This window comes from Pyrgilauda ruficollis, unplaced genomic scaffold (assembly GCF_017590135.1).
Source record: "Pyrgilauda ruficollis isolate IOZ18807 unplaced genomic scaffold, ASM1759013v1 scaffold136, whole genome shotgun sequence".
NCBI classification, from domain to species: domain Eukaryota; kingdom Metazoa; phylum Chordata; class Aves; order Passeriformes; family Passeridae; genus Pyrgilauda; species Pyrgilauda ruficollis.
This window is the reverse complement of record NW_024512099.1, coordinates 570,276-591,064: the sequence shown is the minus strand read 5'-3', so window position 1 is coordinate 591,064 and position 20,789 is coordinate 570,276. Positions and strand designations below refer to the sequence as shown.

The 20,789-nt window shown below is 37.9% G+C and overlaps 1 protein-coding gene across 1 annotated transcript in view; it reads left to right on the top strand.

Moving 5' to 3' along the window:
* The window catches only part of LOC121349241 (UDP-GlcNAc:betaGal beta-1,3-N-acetylglucosaminyltransferase-like protein 1), a 28,893-nt gene that overhangs the window by 6,206 nt on the left and 1,898 nt on the right, over positions 1–20,789 (top strand). The window contains exons 4-5 of the mRNA XM_041459481.1: positions 1,739–1,803; positions 9,983–10,048. Of these exons, the coding sequence (XP_041315415.1) occupies positions 1,739–1,803; positions 9,983–10,048 (131 nt within the window). The remainder of the gene's footprint in view (positions 1–1,738; positions 1,804–9,982; positions 10,049–20,789) is intronic.

Genomic DNA, 20,789 nt, shown 5'->3' with positions numbered 1-20,789 from the left:
CCAGCTGCTTTTTTACTGCCAGTAGGAAGGAGACTGAGAGTTACTGTGTAGATGAGATTCCATATTCATAGGTCTGTAAAAGGCAGTATGTAAACATCCTGTAAAATAATAAATCCAAAAAACCCACAGTGAAGAGAAGTTGAGGTGAGGATTAAAGTACATGAGAAAAAGTAACACAGTTATGAGGAAGAGCCTTTATTAGTCCTGTTCTGGTGGTAGTTGACATAATGTTCCTTGAGGCAGTAAGAAATGCAGTCATAAGTCTTTTTCTGTACTTGGACAGCTCAGCAAAATAGCCAAGGAGCACGTGCATTACAACTAAGGGAACCTTTGAGCCCAGTTAAATCTGTTTCCTGAGCATACTTAAATTTGTAGCACGTAAAAGGATAAGAGAATTACAGAGCTCTGCTTTTTTTCAAATGCAAAGTCAGAAACTTTGTGGATAATATTATTTAAAATTATTCTGCTCCACTTCATGGCGAGATTTTTTGGCTTTGCATTTCCAGTTTTTCCCCTGAAGAGTAAAAACCCTACAGTATTGCATGTCTTCACTGTGTTTATTTTGCAGGTCAGGGTGATCTTGCTGGATTCCCTGACTTGGTTCCATTCATACTCCAAAGGAAGCTTAAGTGTTAATATGAGACCGAGTGGAATCCATGCAGCATTTTTCAGACTAACACTGGATATAGTGTGGGCTTTTCTTAGAATGCTGGGCAAGAATTCAGAGGTCAGAATGTTCTTAGGTTCACCTTGTCTACCTGCAGAAATGATCCCAGGTAAGCATTCCCACCTTGTGGGTGTATTCCAGTGGTTGCAGTCATCCCATCCTTACCTTCAGCTCTGGATTCCTGCTCCTTCCTATTTTTCTGCTTCTGCCATTTGTTTGATCCTCCAGAACAGTCATCTGCTTCAGAAATTAAACTGACAAAAAAATTGTCTTCTTTGGTTCATTCATTTCTTCCTGAAATGAACGAGTTGGTAAAAAAATTCACCAAGTGTCAGGAGGTGAGAAACTGAGACACCCTGGGTGCCAGTGTTGTCGTTTTCCTGAAGTGGCATTTCAGTGTGGTCTCCATTGAGGATACAACATGTTGTGGTATAAATAAATCACCTTTGTGCTCTGTGTGTGTATCTATAAATCAGCTTGCTTTGGCTCCTCGCTGCATCCCCTTTACACAAATGGCACGTGAAGTTTTTGTATTTGCAAACTTGTTACTTAACAAGCACCAAAGAACAGACATTTCTGAGTCCCTCTGAGATCCCTGATGGGAAAAACAGCAGTTTCTGGTCCTTCCCTGCCTCTTTTATGATTTGCTGGTATTTTTAGGGCTTGAAAGATGAATGTATGTACAGCCAAGGGTTTCCAGCATCTGCTCTTTGCAAGGGGTTGGCCTAGAGGACCTTTAAAGGTCCCTTCCAGCCCAAAGCTTTCTGTGATTCTGGATATAAAGCCTGCCCTTTTCAAGATACACATTACATATTATATCTTTGGGGAGGGCTGGCAGAAGTACTCTTATTCTACTTGATTGTAGAATTCTGGTAGTCACTCAGAGAGCATGACTGACATAGGCCTCCTATTTCAATATTCACAAATTAACTTCTTTAAATATGGAAAAATCTGGTACTTTATGTGATACTGATTTTTGCATTTTCTTTAGTTTGTTCCTCACTTTATTAAGATTTAAAAAGATGCAACAGTAAAAACTCCTCCATATTTTTATCTTTGCTTTCTCAACAGTTGGATTTGCTAAAAATCAAGCAGTAATTCAGAGCTCAGGAACCTATCTCTGCTTTCTGGATTCAGTAAGTTAATGCTTTTTGTCTAACTTGGTTTTGTCAATATAATCCTTTCCTTTTTAATGGAGTTGCTGATTTGCTGTAAGACAACCTGCTTAAAGGAGTTTGTTTAATGTGCTGGTTGCTATTTACGGCTGTAAAGTTGTATTCCAGCCTGTAGAAAGCCTTACATCATTCTTTGATTATATCAGATTTCACAAGCTGCTATGAACAGGGCTGGGCAAGGTTGGTGTTTAGGTGTTTTGAGGATATTTCTTTCCCACATTCTTCAGAAAATTGTATTGATGAGAAACTAAGAGCTAATCTACCGGCTTTTTAATGTAAAATAGGAGAAGTCTCACCTTCCAAGTTGAATTTTTTTTTTCCTGTCCTTTGTTGGATATCTTCTGTGAAGCCATTGAGCTCGGTAACCCCCAGATAAAGATCTCTCTTGGTGCAGCTGAATATGCAGGAATGGTTTCAGAGAGGTGCCCAGCTGAGCACAGGAGTGGGGCCGTGTGCTGGGAGCAGGCAGGAGGAGCAGGACCTTCAAGGCTCACTGATCTCCTGTAATTTCACCTGAAGACTGATTTTTTTTTTCCCCTCTGAATTGGAACTGAGCTATGGGTTAGGGTAGTACAGGATGAACTGGCTGCTGACAGGGTTGGTTTTCAGCTACAATTCAACTGAATATTACGATTGTCTGTGCTTGTTAAAAAGTGTTGTGAGAGCAGGTGTGTGAACTCCACAGCCATTCTCAGGTTTTAATTAGGGAAATCCTTCAGTTTGCAAACCCCACCTGCCTTATCAACTTGATGGAAGAATTTTTTTTTTGTTCATATGTTAAAATGTTGTGATTTTTGTAATATATTGTTAGTCAGCGAGGCTGTTTACGTATCTAAAATGAAAAAAAAAATCAAAAACCAAGGGAATTTATTTATGATTTGCAAAGTTTGGGTATCCTAGGCTTGCATTACATTGCACAGGGCATTCCAGGGAGTCTGTAGGATGAAGAATGTGTGTTCTTGAGCTGGCTGGAGTTATCTGAGTCCAGAAGTACATGAATGAGAAATTAATCTACTCTTGTCCCATGAAGCTTCATATCTTCTGTCTCAAATATGTATAGCATGATATACTGAAGTAATTTATGGGTTAGTGTTTCTTTTCCATCCAGACAGATGTAGTTGTTTGACAATCACTAGCAGTAAACTAGAAAATCAAATTCTCCAAATGAAGTTAATTCATATTTTCATAGTGATTCTTCAGAATTCTCAGTTTACCATATATTAAAATCTTCCTGCTGCTGTGTTGTTTCTGTTGGCTGACTATTGCAGGAAAACAAAATGTCGGGGAAGCAAATTGCAATTATTAAGGGATATGACTGGTAATGATACTGCATTTCTGCAATATTGTCATTAGCAGAAGTTTACATTTAATATTATCAAGAATTACTTGAAGTGAGTTGAGGATTTTATGGTTTATAGTGTGGATAAGCTTAGGAGAAGTCACCAAGATTTTCTGTTCCATGCATTTCTATCGCTTCTTCAAATCAGAGGCATTCTGGACTACCAGAAGCCTAACCTTGTTACAAAAGAAATATTAAACACCGGGCATTACTTAAATGTATTTTCTACTGTCTCCCCTTGTGCCTACCATGTTTGGCTGAAAACGGATCAGAGCAAATAAAATGGATGTGGAAACTGCTACAAGTCCAAAAATTGCTCAGTGTTTTGGCTGTAGTTAGTAAATGTTGTGTGATAGTAGCTGGGACCCAGATGTTGCCAGCTGTTTAACAGCTCTGCTTCCACACAGCACCTACCTTCTTCATTTCAGTCACCAGTCCAGTATCCAGCTCTCTAGGAAGGAATGTTGATATCAGCCTGTTGGAATGTGCTGCAGTAATGCCAAGGAATTGACCTTCAGAAGTGCAGCCCAATTTCAGGTTTGCTACAGGTGGTTGTGGAGAAGAATGGAGCTGGGGCTGTTTGTGCACATTGCAAATAGGTGGAGAAATGCATTCCTGGCTTTTTGTGCATTCTTTGTTTTTTCGGTGGAGTGAAATGAGTGGATGAGCATATTTGGGAGCATCTTTGGAAATGCTGGCTCCAGCAAGACTGTTTCTGCTTGCCATTCCAGCTGGAGCCAAGCTGCTCCTGTTATGTCTCTCAACACAGATTTCTGAGGACAACAAACTGGGAAGAAATGTGGAAAAAAAAGGTTACAGGTCTCAGAACTGTCAGAATTTGATCAGCCTTTTCTAGTATGAAGTGGCAGCTGTTGGACTAACAGCTATTGTGGAGTTTTTTACTGTGGTTGTTGTTACAGATTTCACCATCAAGCTACTGAGGCATTTTTTCCCCTCTGGGAAAACAAGTAACAATTTTTTCATATATAACATTTACAATATATTTCACTGATAACTTTTCTTCTTCAAATTGTCTGCAGTTATGACTTTATCTGCCAGTTTCATTGTACTGTAGCTGTAGTTTGTCACTTCTCTGGGGTGGTGCTATCTTTGTTAGAAGCATTTACCCACTTGCAGCACAGCAGAAGTCTTACACCAAAAATTCTTCTTTGAACTGCTGTTTTCATTGACATGCACATAAACATGCCTCTACTTGTCTGAAACTGTATTTCTTTAAAAAGGATCGTGCTTTCATTTCATCTTAATAATCTGTGTAGTTTCCAATTATTTCAGCTTTATTCAGTGTGTTGTTGGAGAGTTCCTTTCTTTTAAAAAAGACACATAAAAATGTGTCCTTTTTTGACCTGCAGTGTCTCAAGTTATAATCACTTGAGAACTTAACGTGCCTGTTTTAATCTTTTGAAAGGCTCTGTTGGCAATGTATCACAATTTCAGAGATTCTCAGGCAGTTCAAAAACATGACTTTAAACCATTTTGCCACAGTGTCACTGCTTGCTAATAGTCAAAAATGCCATGGGGACACAGGTAAGTTTTATTCACCAAAAATGAGGGTGAACCACAGCAGATTTGTCATTCCTGTGATGGAATTGGCAGCTGCTGACCTGTGTCTTTTGATTTGGGAGATTGATTTGCATGATTTAAGATTGTAATTCTTTATTGCTGTATGCATAATTGCTTAATTTCAAATTGCATGTGTTCGTTGAGGTTCAGGTCCAAACCCACCTCGCTGAGGGGGTGTTGCTAAAGGCCTTGGAGGAAGGTGGTTGGACCTTCTCTAGCCAGATGTGTCAGGCACACTCAGTTATAAACAGATTGTTTTTCCAACCTCTGTAACTTCCTGGGTTTGGAAGCATGGATTTCCTCTGAGCTGCCATTATACATTAGAGGCACTAATAAACTTTTGAAATATTCCTCCTTTCTTTCAAATTAGTCTGTGTTTCTTAGGAAGTGAAGATGTGATCAGAGTCCATGTATTTCCTTTCTGTTGTTTAACGTACTGTTCCTTGGGATCTTATCCTCTGATTTAAAAACTGAAATAAGCTGTTACACAAATAGCAGGTGTGGATGTAGTGGTGAACTCCATTACCAGAAGAGTTGTCCATGTTTCCTAAGCACCAATGAGCCCCAAAAAGTCAAAATACGAGTGCTTGAAGGCATCATCCCTATCATTGTTTTGTAAAGATGTGCTTGTATTAAAACCAGATTAAATGCCTCTGTCTGGTATGAAAAGTTAAATAAGCAAACCTTCAGAATCTGGTTGCCATAACCTCTCCCTACATGTGTCTTCATCTAGTCAGCAGTTAAAGAGGGCATTTGGAATCACTGGTGAAGCTTTTCTGGGTTTACTGACTTTGCTGCTGAACACCTTGTGAGTTGCCTGCCTCACTTGGCTGCAGACACATAATTTTTTTCAGTGATTTAACTGTGACAAAATAATCAAAGGTGATCTCCAGTGAGCACAGAAAAGCAAGATATGTGTCTGCATTTGTTGAATAAATGCACTGAGGTGGGAGCTGCTTCTACAGCAAATGATTCCTGACCAACTAATAGTGATGCTTAATTAAAAGATTCCATTAAAAAGATTGTCAGGCTCATAAGAGCACCACATAGATCTTTCCATGTAGACCTGTTTGTTGCTATCCTCAAAAAAAAGAGGTGCTCAATGCAGTCAGCTTCTTAAATTTGAAATGTTTTATTTGTTGTCCCCTTCTTTCTCAGTTTAATTTGGGAGTAGAAACAGAAAAGTAGCATTTTTTTCTTACAGTCTTGCAAGTACTGACAGATGATTAGTCCCAGGTGATTTGTGGGTGCCATTTGTGTGACTGGCTCCAATGAGTTTGATAGTGTGGGGCTGTTCAAACGCCAGCCCCTGGAGAATTGCCTGGGATCTGGGTATTTCCTTCAGCAGAGCTGTTGACAGGCCAGTTTTTGGAGGTCCCAGGCATTTCACTTTCCTGCTTTGAGGAGCTGAACTGAACAACAGCAAAGAAAGATTTTCCCTCTAGTCTGAGCAGGTGCAGGATAAATGAACGGACCATTTGATGAATTGAAAGATTTTGGAGATGCCATATTGTTGCTCAGTGAGTGAAGCATTCCTCCCGCTGTTGCTGCTGGTTGTATTTTGAATTCAATAGCTGTAATGGGAAGAAGGTGCTGTTGTTATGGGAGTGGAGTGTATCAGCTCTCAATCCGTTTTTTTTTTTTCATTTTGAGAAGCCAAATATGAAGGACTTTGGAAAAGTCCAAAATGAGATGCTGAGTCTGTAATGTCAGCTTAAGAAAGCTCCTCAATACTGAGCTACAATGTTTTGTTTTCTGTGAACTTGCCCTTGGTTGCAAAAAGTAGATGTGTATTGTGCACTGAACTGTATATTTGTTTTACTTTCTCGAGTGCAGAAGCACCAATTTTTAAGGGAAAATGATGAAGTTACCACTGTGGAGCCCAATGTGATCCACACAGCCTGGCTGAAGAGGCCAGCTTTTGTATTCCAAGTAGATGATTAGGAAAGGCATGCATTTATTTAACATTTATTTTGAACTTCTTTTCTTTTGTCTATTCTTTCCATGGAAGAAATTTCTCTTCATCCTGTATATCTGCTAGGGGACAACCATTAGAGACTTCCATGTGAACAGAGAAAACTGGATTTTATTGTAAACTTCTGTTTTCTTAAAATTCTTTTTCAATGTAAGTCACTGCTGCTATTGTTATCTTCCCTACTCTCACCTAGGAAACAGAAACAAACTAAATATACTTCCCTTTTTTTGTATAGGCTTTTTTTTTTCCTGTCTGAAATGAGTGAAAAATAATTTGGAAAGTGTTTGCCTGATTACTGAGGTTTTGTTCTCAGTGTTAAACCAAAAAAAAAAGAAAAAAAGATGATCAAACTCTGCCTGTAGAAACTGAAGTCTGGCAACACATTTGCTGAGTTCAATATCATAAGTGCAACAGCTTTGATAGAAAATTTGTGGTTCATCATGTACTGTTGGGTAAAATTGTTGTTTAATACTACAGTTGTTAAAATTCCATCATTTTTTAAGGTGCTCTTAATTTGTGGTACAATCGCTTTGGTTTTACTCATTCAGATTTATTTTGGTTTTTAAATACCAATGCTAAATCCATCCTAAGGTTATTTCACTATAAATGCATTTATAAATGCATGGTTACCTTTCCAGGCACCCATAGTGAGGAATGTGTCAAAGTTGGATTTTGCAGTTACTTTTCTGGTATCAGCCTGAATCCAAAGAAGCTGAATGATGGTTGTATCTCATTTTGGTCTGGGGTGTGATTTCTATTTTGTGCTCATTATTATATTACTCATTAGTATTACACATATAATACTATATATAGCATTATTATATTACTCTTTATTATAGTATTTGAGATTATGTCCTCAACTATTATATTCCTTTTCCCCCCATCTTTCTTTCTTTTCCCATGAACTCAGAAGGTATCACAGAACCATCCAGCAGTGCAGTGTGTGTGTAAAGCTGCTAATAAAAAATGAGACAGAATTATTAAAATAAATAAAGGTCATCCAGGGTAAGAGTTCATAGAGTTTTCCAGCATTAGAGAACAAAGCTGTATTAATAAAAAGAGGCATTTAGAAGTTTTTTGTGGTTCTAGTGCCCCCTCTTTAGCTGGAGTTTACAGAATACTGATGCTCTCTGATAGCCTAAGCCCCAGATCTGTGAGTTTTGCCAGCAGCATCCAACTGAGCCAGTGTTTTCTTAGGGGAACGGGGCCATTGCTGTCAAACTGGGTGGTTGTGAAAGCATGACATCGACCTCTGTGGTGCATAGGTTATTTTGATTTGGTTTGAATGCTTTCCATGCTGATTTAACCTTTTTAAATCAAGTATATTATTTTTCATCTTTGAGAATGTGAGAGTTCTCTCTGTTGTGGGGATCGTGAACAGTGAGATCTTTTAGCACAAGAGCAAATGTCTCTTCTAAAAGATGAGGGTAGCATTGTTCTGAGCATTTAAATTCCTGGCTTTTTGGTGGATTTTCCCCTTTTTTATCCCTTTTCCCCCCTTTTTTCCCCTTTTTCCCTTTTTTCCCTTTTCTTCCCCCTTTTTCCCTTTTTTCCTCCCTTCCCTTGGATATTTACCAAGAAAACATCTAAGGATCCTTAGCAACTTGTAAAGGAGTGAACACAGTTCAGTTAAAATATATCTGCTATTGCTTATATGAAAAGCAGGTTTTAATTTACAAAAATCAGCTCCGTATTTGGAGTAAAGAAATAGGATTATGGTTCTTCTTGTGGGAAGTAGGGTAAAGGTTTTATGGGAAGACTTGCTTGATACTGGAATTCTGGTGCTCTGTTGATAAAGTGGATGAGGTGGTAAATAATATTATTGTAGTTTTGAAGTCATGGGAAATCAGAAGAGTTTTTTTTGCTCTATTGGCTTTGAAAATCAGGAACAGCTGTCATGTTCATTACTAAACATATCCTAAATGCAAAATACAGAAAAATGCTTTTGACAACGTAGTCCTCCCATCTTTTATAAACTTATGTGTGATAGGAGTCAGTTTTATTATTATTTTGTTTTATCTTTAACCTTGAATTGTATTAAATAGTTGGACCTACTTCTGAAACCTTTTTTATCATGCATGTTTTGATAAAACTATAGGGGCGCCTTTATAGCAAGGTCATTCAACTCTTCAAGCTGTAGATATTTAAACACTAATATATTTTTTGTTTCTGTTGACTTGAAGGGAAGTTTTAATGTGAAAGTGGTTGGAAATTCAATATTGAGGAGAGGAAATAATAGGAAAATCAGAATTATTTCAGTGTGAGGAACTGTTAAAAGGGTGTCTGTAGGAATTCAGGGCTCCTTTGAGTTATGTTTGCCTGATTAAGTTTATTGGAAATACTCTGAGAAGAAATAGGCTGTGTTAGCTTTAACCAGAATCTCAAAAAGACTGATTCTTTAAAAGGGGGGAAATATGGCACCAACATGGAAAACAATATAGGTAGAAACCTCAGAGGCCTAAATTTAGGGAAGAAAAATTGTGCTATATTTTCTATAAACTGTAAAATCACTGTCTAGAAAGGATTTAATTTTGAACAGGAAATAATATAATTTTGAAAGGAATCACTCCTAACAGTTCAAGGCAGGATAGCAAAATTACTGACTTTTCACAAAACAACCCATCTTTTTTGTATGTAAGTAGAGCAGATCTTTATGCTGCAAGTGGAAGAAGTACTAACACAAAATTTCAATCCAGGTGGTGTGTTCTAAAGCCAGTGTCAACGCTAATGCGTTCTGTGAGTGTGGGTACTTCCCTTTTTTCCTTTTCCTTAGAATTTTCTCATTTCACAAGTACTTGTTTTTGTGCCCATGAAATATGACATATTTTTAGATCTAGAGACCAAAGGCTTTTCATTTTCAGTGGAAGAAGGTACAGCCGGATTGCAGAGAACATTTCCTCGCATTGCTACTCTCAGATCTCGTGGCTTTAACTGAGGGTCGTTCCTTGTCCTCACACTGCCAGTGCTGCTGGGGGAGTTGTGAAAGACTTGGAGAGTTTCTTGAGAAATAAATGTGAAGTGGATGTGTGTTGAGATCACAGCACCATTGTCACGTAGTAGTTTCCATCACTTCCAGCTCCAGCAGCTTAATCCACAAAAAATGTGAAGTCTCTTCATATCTGTTCCATTTGCATTTCTGACTGCAAGCCAGTAAAATGATGTTCATTTAGCAACATATTCTAGTGTGTGTCAGTAGTGTTCTGTGACCCTTTTTATGTTCAGTAACAGTGTGCTATTTATTCCAGGATGATGTGATGATGCCACAGCGGGTTAGGCTGCAGCACGAAGTTGCCATTCAACACCCAAACAGTGTGAGTACTTTTTTCTTGTGTGTATTTCTGGGTTTTTCTTTGACAGAGTTCCGGATACATCTTTAAAAGGATATGAAAATTTCACAGTGGGGCTGGGGGAGGCAAAGCAATAACCAGTGTATTCTCTTCCTTTATTTTTAATCCTTGCACTGAATGGGAGCTTTGATTAAACTTCTTTTCTTCCCTTTATTTTCTCTCTTCAGAAAACCAGATCTCATTACAACAGTGATACTCTTTAGCAAATAAGTATATAGGTTTGGCTAATGTCTGTAATCTAAAGGAGAATGCCTTTTTTATGTAGCCTTTCTAAGTCATGTGAAAAGCTGCAAAGGGTTGGCTACAGCTATGGTTTATCTGCTTTTAATAATTAAGGAACTGTAAACCATAGGGAATGTGTGGGTTGTTACCACTGATGAACTGCCTGCAGTTCAGCTGATGTTTCTCTCTATGTCTGCCTGTAAAATGAAACATTATTAGAATTCCATTTTTATTCCTGTGAAATAAACTGTCAGGAATATTCTGTGAGAGAGTTTTTCTCTGATCTATATGATTTTGGTTTTATATGATTTTCTGTGATTAGGGGCAGTGTTCTTTAGAGAGAGTTTGTGCATATGTTCTACTTATTCAAAGATAATATATATATATAATAACTTGGCCATTAATTATATAAATAGCTATGGCAGTTAACTAATTTGTCAATACTACTGACAAAGATATTCCTTTATAAACTTGAAAACTGAGTTTGTTTTGTCAGCAAAGTCAGCCTTATTGTTTCCACATCTCTGACATTTTCTCTTGTGATACTTATTTCAATTTATCTTGTGATACTTATTTCAATGCCAGAGGTTTCTGGGAAGGAAAGGTTGATTGACTCGGTCTGTCATGAAGGTATTTCCTGTAGGGATCTGAACAAAACACACAGTTTTAGGATTATTGCTCTTTGTCAACTAAACACCTTTTGAACTTTTTGAACTACAAAAGACACTTTTTTTGGCTGAGGAATGTCTGCCAAACAACCTGCTGCTTGATGGTGGGATGTGTACCTGCTCATCACACCACCTGTATTAGGGCTCTTCTGAAATCTGATCATCCTTACAATGGGATTTATTAAATTGGAGCTTTAATAGTACCTGAGTAGCAGTTAACCTAACTCATATTTCAAACACAATAAAATGATAAATCCTAGGTTGTTTTTGTTTTGATATCCATCAGTTAATGTAATTCAGTCAGATGCCAAAAAAACCAGAAAGGCAAGTTGATCCAGTATGCTTGTTTTATGGAAATTAGTGCTAAGAGCTGTCATATTTCTTGCTTATATGACTTCTATAGATGTAAATGAAGACTTTGTTAATTAGACTAAATTCAACTAAACAGTTTGTAGTCTTTTTAGGAAGTACTTCAACTGTTTTGTTTATATTCTGTTATACTTAAGTGCCCAACAACCCTCAGTATGAACTATTAAATGACAATCAAACAAGTAACAAAGAGGACCTGAGTAGACTGAAGGGCCTTTCTGATCTGTTCTAAGCAACACAAACCTGTTCCTGCCATGTTCCAAATTCAGGTGAATTTGTGTCCTCTTTCAGTTTGGTTCTTGTGCTGGCCTGGCCTTGGCTGGGTTCTGTCACTCCTCAGAAGAACAGGGAAAAAGAGAAGGTGGAAAAAACTCATAGGTCAAGATCAAGGTAATTTATTAAAAGAAAAAGGAGCAGTCCTTTTTCAGTTTGGATCTGACTGCCACTGCAGACCTTGCCCACACCCAGCCTTGTGGAGAGGGGGAATGTTGGAGAGAGCCTTGGGATCAGGGCTCAGAGCACTGCTGTGTTACCAGCACACAGCCCTGGAGGGCTGGCATGGGCAGATGAACTCCATTTCCACCAGAGCCAGCACATCTTCCATGTCACAGGTACAGAAAATGTGTGGGGTGCCTGTGTGAGGTGTAACCTGCTGGATCTTACAGAACTCTAATTCAAAGATCTGAAGGAGAAAGGGGAACATAGCCAGCTGTTTCTGGTGAGCAAATAGATCAGTTTGGTCCAGAGCCCCTCAACAGTTCTGACACAACTTTGAGAAAAGTTGGCCTGGTCGCAAATCTACTGAGCAGTGGCAGGGTGGACTTCTGTTCTTAAAAGAATGATCTCTCTGCTGTCCTCAGAATAATCATGTCATTCAATTTTCTGGCCTTGGAAGATGTTTGGCGATGTTTGAATGAAGTTTTGTTCTGTGTTTGAAGTTCTGGCTTGGCTTCAATCAGTCTGATAAACCAGAGAAGGTGGAGGGGCAAAAAAAAAAAAAAGAAAAAAAAAATTAAAACAAAAAGCAGAAGGTTGAGAAATGCCTGTGAAGCAGTAAGCTTTTTTGGTTTGTTCCTGAAATTCTAATTTGCAGACTTGCACTTTCCACTGTTTTGCAACTTCTCCTGACCTGGATTTTTGACTTTATGCAGTCTCAATATACTTTCAGAAATTTTATTCCTAATCCTAGTCCTGCTGATGGTTACTGGCAGTCAGATTTGAAGACCAGTGCTCCCAGTGGGCCCTGATATTGTAGGCTTCAGTCTGCTGTTTTTGTTATTATTGATCTACAGGTAGGAAAAGTGTCCAACTTTGCCCACCAAGAGAAATCTCCCAGGTCCTAATTAATCCCTGAGGTTCTTCCTCTTTTCTGTTACTCTTAAATGCAAATTGCCTTACTCTGATTTGAAGTCTGGTTACTAAACAGCAGAACCAAAGATATCAGATGCCTCTGGGATCTTCCCAACAAATTATTCTTTAAAGAAACCCGTGTCTCCATCTCTGAAAAAGCAAGAAGCTTGCCCCAGGTTCAGGTAACACTGAGGTAACAGCAGCAGCCTTTGTGTCTCATTTCCTGGATCACAGACTCCTTAATTGTGCTTTAAAGAGCAACTTAATTTCTATTCTCTTAAGCTGCTCTTATCTGGGACACTTTTTAAAAATAATGCGTGTAGGGTGGAACTGTTCTGTCCTTGGAAATGTTCAGAGTGGAGGATTTTGGATCTCAAAATACAAATCACTAACGCACTGTGCTTTTTCTTGAAGAACAACTGCTGTCACCTTGTCCTCTGGTGACTATTCTACATCATCTCTAAGTCCCTCTCGCATGAATTCTGTAAATAGACACTCTCAGAAGACACAAGTTTTTGAGACTTGGTGTATTTATACTACAAATTCTTAAATTCTGCTTAAGAAATATCAGGCTCAGTGCAAATCCCTAGTTTGAGCAGTTGTGAAGCTCAGGGACATCACACTGGTTTTGTTTATCCCTAGAAGCTGCATCTGTCCCATTTATCCAGGATAAGCCACATGTTGCTTATTTACCAACCACAAAACATGTATGCTTTGTTGGCAGCTAATTAATAGGAAAATTCAAGCTTCTATTTCCCTTAATTCTGAAAAAAATCATGCCTTCCTATCTTATTCTGTGTTCTTCTGGAGCTCCAACCTAATGTACCTACTAGTGTTCTACAGAGCAACTTTCTAAGTTTGTAGTAGCCCAGGAAATTATTTCCCAAACCGCACACACTATGCAGTTTTTCACTCTGCCTCTCATTAATTCTGTTATTTAATTTCAACAGTGCTCTGAGAAATCCCAAAGCTTTTTGTTTCAAGGAGAGAGGGGATGTCAGCTGGATCTGCTCCCTGCTTGCCTTGTTGCTGGATGCTTCCAGCAGGCCCTGCTCTGGGCATGCTGAAGGAGAATCACTGGGAATGATCTTGGAGACACTGAGTAACATTTAAGAGCTTATAAAATAACTAAACTTTTCCTCACTGTCCCCTACCTCAGTGAGAAAACAGCTGGAGTGAGAATGAGGGCAATAGAAATAAAGAACATTATTTCCTTTTGTTTTCTCTGGCTCAGTAGGAGGTGACTCAGTGGCAGTGTCACAATGAACACCTTTCTATTTGTTGTGAAATTGCAGTCCTCTGTCTCAAACAGGTAGGATACCTGGGCATGTGAGAGAACATGAATATACATTTGCATTTCTTCAATGAGCAATTCTCACTATTTTGCATCTCTAAAGCAGATTTTTGGCATATTCTGTAGCTTGGCTTTAGATCAAGAGCAGCAGTGCCTAAAGCCATTTTTATCTGTTGATTATCTGCCTGTTAACCAATTCCTGAATTCTGCATATCTTTGATGGTTAATGTGACTCTGAGATGGTTGATGGGATCGAGCGAACCTGAACAATTCCTGGCTGGCATTGTGAGCTGGTGGCTCACAGACCTGTTCACCTGCCCTGGGAGAGCTGAAACAAAAATTGCACAATCCAGGGAATTGGAGAAATCAGCAGATGAATGAGAGCTGAGCTGCTCCTTCCTTTAGGGCACAGCTCTAGCCAAAGGGATTGGCTGTTTCCCTCCCACTCCTGAACTTCACAAATTAACCACATTTAGAAGTTAAGAAGATTTTTTTTCCTTTTGGTCTGGAAACATACATTTTTTAGTTCTGAAAGTCAAGATTTAATACTTTTTTTTTTTCATGTCACTGTGCCCTGTGCTGTTCTGCTTGTTGGGACCTGTCACACCTTTCTGCCACGTGTTGGAAAGTAGCAAGGCTGTTTTTTCCTCCCTCCCTTAGAGAGTGCTCTGCTTACAGAGAGCACTGGTTTGAGTCATATCATTCTTTTCTTGTGGCCAAAATCATCAGATCCACTTGATTCTGTAATTTTGTGGTGTGAAAAGACAGTGAGTGCATGTGAGGTTTTATTGAACTGCCATAAAGCAGAGCTGCATCATGCTGAATGTTGCCTCTCTGTCCTCCATTTCCATTCAGTTCTGTACCTCTATTTATTTGCATCCTTGTTCAGCGAGGTTGTTGGTGACCTTCTCTCATTCTGTGTCTTTAATTCTGAAGTCCAGGTTTTACCATCTCCCCTTAAATGCTTTGTCCTCCTCTTGTGGCACATAGCTTAGCAGATTTCCTTTGATAAGTGCTTTATTTTGGATGTGAAGTCGATTAAAATCTTCTTTGCATAGAACTTAAATAATCTTTTTTTCTCCTTAGTTAATTTTCAGCGCTCTCCTTGTGCCTCCCTTGCTCTGCACGTTTGAGACAGATCAGTGTGAGCTGCCCGGGCTTGTCCCAGCGAGCACTGCCTGTAGAGGTTAATTTTAATGTAAGAATTAATTCATCCAACAGCTATTGAAGAGACATTAATTGAGTACTGTCATGTCTTGGATGACAAATCCAATTTGTTTGCATAAACCTGCTAGCAGGAATTTGCTCCACTAAAGGGGCTGAGTAGATCTGAAGAGGCTCTGGTCTGTCTCTGGTACAGACAGAAGGGAAAATGAGATTATGTTCCTGAGGTGATTACATGCAGCTGTTGATTGTCCACCATCAGTTGATTTTTTTTTAATGTCCAGAGGAATATTTTCATGAACTAGTTTCAATTATTCTAGTCAGCAGATTTTTTTTTTTATATTCAGTTCCTTTTTACTGCAAACTATTAGCAAACTACCAAGTCTTGTACATTCTTCTTCAGCATGTGGAAAATATCATTTTTAATAAAGGCTACCCAATATAGATACTTATAAAAACATTTATAGATTTCACTTCAGGAAATTGTCATTAGAGGCTTTTAAAAGTAATTTATAAGTATATATAAATAATAATTATATAATATATAAGTAATTTATGGTTTATCAATTTATTATTTGTTAATGTTATCGATCATATATAATAGAGAAATAATTTATTATTTTCAATAATCTTCTGTCTTGGTTTGGAAAGTAGAAACTAAAGCAGCAATTGTGTGAATGTTTTGTCAGAAGTGGTGACATTGCAGTATGTTTAGAGGAAAAAATATTATTTCTTTTCTTTTTTTGCACTGGAGAATATGAAAATTCTTTCTTTGACCATGTGAGAGTATTATTCTTATAATTTTGGTAATTGGGCCTTTCCATGTGCATCATCCAGATCTGCTGGAATTCAGCTGTGTCTTTGCTTTTTATTAGGCAGCTTCCTTAAAGATTTATTTTAATTTGGTATTTCTGAAGAAAACCACAGAGTTTTCAAAGTCACGATGTCAGCCTAGGTCTGTTCTACATTTAATCAAATAGCCCAACTGGGAAACAGCCCAACTGACACGACTTTGTAATTAAATGTGTGTTTAAAATGGCCTCCACATGCCAATAACACCATCAAATGATTGTGATTACTGGAGTTTGATATTCATGGAAGTCTGGCTGTAATGTATTTCAATTTTAAAACTGTGTCTGAAGCATAAAATGTTTGAAAATCAAGATTCCCTCCTCCTGGTGTTCAGACATTCTGCTGGGGTGATAACTATTGCAATCCAATCAGACTTTGTGAAGCTACAGAGAAAAGAAGTTGGTGTCTCTTCAGTGATATTTAGTTGAAGTTTTCCCCAAAATGTCACATTCAAACTTCATGGATTCACACGTTTGACAACATCTTTTGAAATCTTCCTGTGTTGTGATGCTCAGCTGGGCTCATTCTGATTACACAGTGACTTCTTATTTTTAACATAAATTCACTAAAGAAAATTCAGACTTCCTTGATTTTTGATTACTCTCTTGTTATGTGCTGAAAATAAACATGTAACATCCTTTTGTGGACTTTGGACTCAGACTAGGGTCAAGTAGAATGTATAACAGGTGTTCTGAAATATGGATTGCTCCAAGATAGAGGCATCTGTGGAAATGGATATTCGTCTGACCTAAAGGCTTCTTTGGGGAGTCAGCAATATCAACATATTCTATAATTTCTCAAGCATGTTTTAAATACACCAGGGTGTATTTTGTGTATTTACACCTAATGCAAATTACCTCACAGGTGTCATGTTTTGAAGAACAATTTCCTCCCTTGGAAATGACGGGGAGAGGAAACACATTTTACAACCTTCTTCCTGCAGTATATACTTTTGGGAAGATTTGAACCACATAAAATATTTCTTTAATGTATTTTTCCTTTTTAATTGCATTAAATAATGATCACAAAATCTTTCTTAAAGGAAATTACTGCATAAAATTACTACAATAAAAATAATTGCAGTAGGGTTTGGAGACAGCAGAGGTGACATCTACCTTTCCTTAAGACAAAAGATGTGGGCTCCATTAACTAAAGCTGCTCTTAAACATTCAAGATAAGGCAACTCTTATTAAATAACTCTTATAAGTGTTAGTTGATACAATTTATTTATAAGAAAAAATAACTCTTCTTAGCTTTTTATTTTAGGATTTTCCATCTGTGGGTTCTCATAAAGATGCATATTGGGGAAAAAGGTGTTGTGCCCTTGAGATAATCCTCCCTGTTTTACTTGTTATTTGGATAATCTTTCTTTTCACTGAACTTTATCTAGGATCAGATGTTGTGATTTTTCTAATTACAGCATCACTAAGTACTTAATGACATTCTCTTCAAGGAGGTTTACATCATTCTGTCATATTTCTAAAATGAAACAGAACACTGCACATTCTTCCTCAGAATGTAGAATCAAGTTCTGTACTTTGTATAACCTTTGAAAGTTGTATTTCTTTTGTACAGAAAAGCCATGGATTTTTTTTTTTTCATGCTAAAATGCCTCTTTTTTTTCAATACCTGTTTCAGTAATAAAGTTCCTTAAGAGAAGGCACATTATATGAAGAACTCCTCCAAACTCCTGTTTGGACATCCAGTGCCTTCTGCCTTGTGGAGAGTTTATGCTTTTGGCTGTCTTTGTTAATTTCCTCTTTTTTTTAAAAGAAGAGTGGAAAATATTGGGATAAAATTGAAGACCAATTATTTTTTCATCCTCATTTCCTCTTGAGTACAACGGGTGGGTTCTGACCCATAGGCTGCCTCCTGAATAAGGAAGATTGTTTGTGGTAAAGGAAGTTGTCGTGATTAAAAACTCAAAAGCACATCTGCAGAAAACGCCTTGCTTTTAATTATTGCCGACTCATTTAAACTTTGTTTCCTCTCACCCGCTTCCTTTTCCACTTCCATGTGCAAGGCAAAACATAAAACTCCAAAATGATGAAACTAAGTAACATCTCCACCTGAATATTGCATTTCAAACCACTGGTGAGTGTTGGAACAAGTTCTGACACGTCTGACTGGGTACAGAGCGCTGGGCTTTTGCATGTCCCACAGACATGGCACTGACATTTTCTTTTTTCACCTCACAGGACAGTTCTGTACCTCACAGGACAGTGACTGGAGGTGCTTCTAAGTAATGTGTGTAGAAATCCTGCCCACTTCCTCTGAACATGAGCAGAACTCTGAATTTACTGAATGTGCTCATTGGATTTTTATTTCCAAGGTGCTGTGACCTGAAGAACCTCAGAGTTATTTTCACTGTTGCCATTTGCACTGCTTTAGTTGTATTATAATCCTGTTGTTCTGGCTTTGTAGTTCCCTAACTCCTGAAGATATTTTCAATGCAATGGCATAAAGAACATGTCAGTGACATTCATTCTGCTAATGTTATTTAGGTACAATTCATTCCTCCACTCCTAATTGTGTGAAGTGGTAGAGTTTTACAGAAGAGAGATTCAGGTGCCTAAACACAGACCTGTAATGCTATTTTTATTCCTGTCTGAAACCATGTAGACAGGACTGGCAGATGCTGGAGGCTTTTGGTGAAGCAGTAGATGAAGCAGCACTGTAGGGCCACAGACTGATTCTGTATTTGGCCATTTCTTCCCCACAGAGCTCATTTTAAGCCGTTTTTGTTTTTAAAATTTACTTGTGTTGCCTTTTAGTGTAAGTACTTAAGATAAATTTGTTGGTACTTAAGATAAATCCCCTATTTTGTGCTTTTACTGTTCTTCCCATTACTGTTTCTTGCTGCCATAAAGGATAAATTCTTTTGTATTTTTTCCAGAGACACCAATGCTGATTGCAATTAAATAAAAAGCTAAATGAGCTCTAAGTTATCTTTAATACATTAAAAAAGTAATTGTCTGTCTAGAAAGCAAATTACCTCATTGCTGTGGTAGCAGAAAGGATTGTGATGATCTTCTGCCCTCATAAGAGTTTAACTTTTTTCTGAACTGCCACAGTCCTTTGCTATGAGCCAGAAATTTCTGTTATTCATTGTTCATGGTACTGCTTCCTACACAAGTAATATTAATATAAATATATATCAATATATAATAGATAATATATAATTATATAAGCAATATTAATATTGCATTTCAGCAAGTTTCCAGTTGGAACAAGAAGCCTATTGCATTTATTGTATATATTGCATAGTTTAATCGAGGTACAGGTATATGCCACTCTCCAGCATTTGTAATAATAAAAATAAACATGTCTAATTGGATCAAAAATTAAAACTTGGATAAACTCTATTTTTGCATAGAAGCAGATACTCAAAATACTGAAAATATTTCTAATGCAGAGTTTCTTGGAAAGAATGGGTGTAATATAGGGCAGAAAGATTTTTATCAAAGTATTTTAAATGTTATGAGAGAAGCAGCAGCGAAAAACTTTTCACTTCAGTTTGAAAGCTCTAAGGAAACATTCAGTGAGTATAAAACCTCTTTGAGGCATGGAGGAAATGGAACCAGTGTGCAGTTGCTCGTGCTGCCACACCTTACACAGGGGAGCTGGAGGAAGCTGTTTGTGCTCCAAATAATCTGATTTTCATTGTGAGAAAGAAGCTGGTTACATGAGCTGGGCTTTGCAGATGCTGAATCAAAGGCTGAGCTTGGTGGTGTTTATCTTGCAGCCACAAGTCCAAAATCCCAGGCACGAGTCAGAGTCCCACTGGGAGGGAATGGCACAGCTGAGGTGCAGGAGGGGGTGGGATTTGCTGGGCTGGGCATTTAGAAATAAGCTTGATTGCATGGTGGCAATTTTCACACTTGTCTGTAAAACAAACTTCTTAAATGATGATAAAAGTGGCTTTGAGTGGTGCTGCTTCTGCGAATGAGAAGAAAGCAGCTCTTAGGGCAGAGGGGAGTGCAAACACAGCACTTCTTACAGCAATTAACTTTGTTAATGAGCTTGCAGCTATTTTCCTGTTGTGTTGCAAAGTTACATTTCCAAAGATTGTGCTCCAAATTATGGCTAAACTCAATGTAAACCACTGATTTTTCTCACTGCAATACCAGTAATTCCTAAATAATGACTTTATTTGATGAGGATTTTTACATAATTTTTTTTTCAGTTCCAAAAGGCTCAAAGCATTTTAGGACCTACACTACAGTAAGTACAGAACCAGTGTGGTGAGCCAAAATTCACAGAAATAAACTGGAGCATGCAGTGGAATTATCTGTGTGGCTAGATGGAAGAAGGAGGGAATTTTGCCTAAGACTTGAAGTCAAACTCTGGAAATTCCAAACAGGGATGTATAATCCAGAAAAGAGCTGTGAGGATCCAATTTAATGGCACTTCTGCTGTCTGCCTTCACCTCTCCTCGTGTGTGTACAGATAATTGATCAAACCTGTTCCGTTTTCTCTTCAAGTGTGAAGGGTTGGGATTAATACCAGTTGTTCTTTGGGCTTCAGGGAATTACAGTCCTTTAGCTGAGCACCTGGATTCAGCATTTATTTTAGTTTGCTTAAATTACCAACAGCATTTATGAAATTACCAGTCTGCTCAGAAATTAATATAAAAACGTGAAACTCTGTCCTCTGCTTCTAATTTAAATTTCAAGCTGCTAGGAAAGAGATGACTTGGCTGTAATTGAAAACCAAGTTTTCAGAAAAACAAATTTGAAATTCTCCTTTTTAATCTCTCACCTTTTGAAAGCTCTTTGTAGTCTAT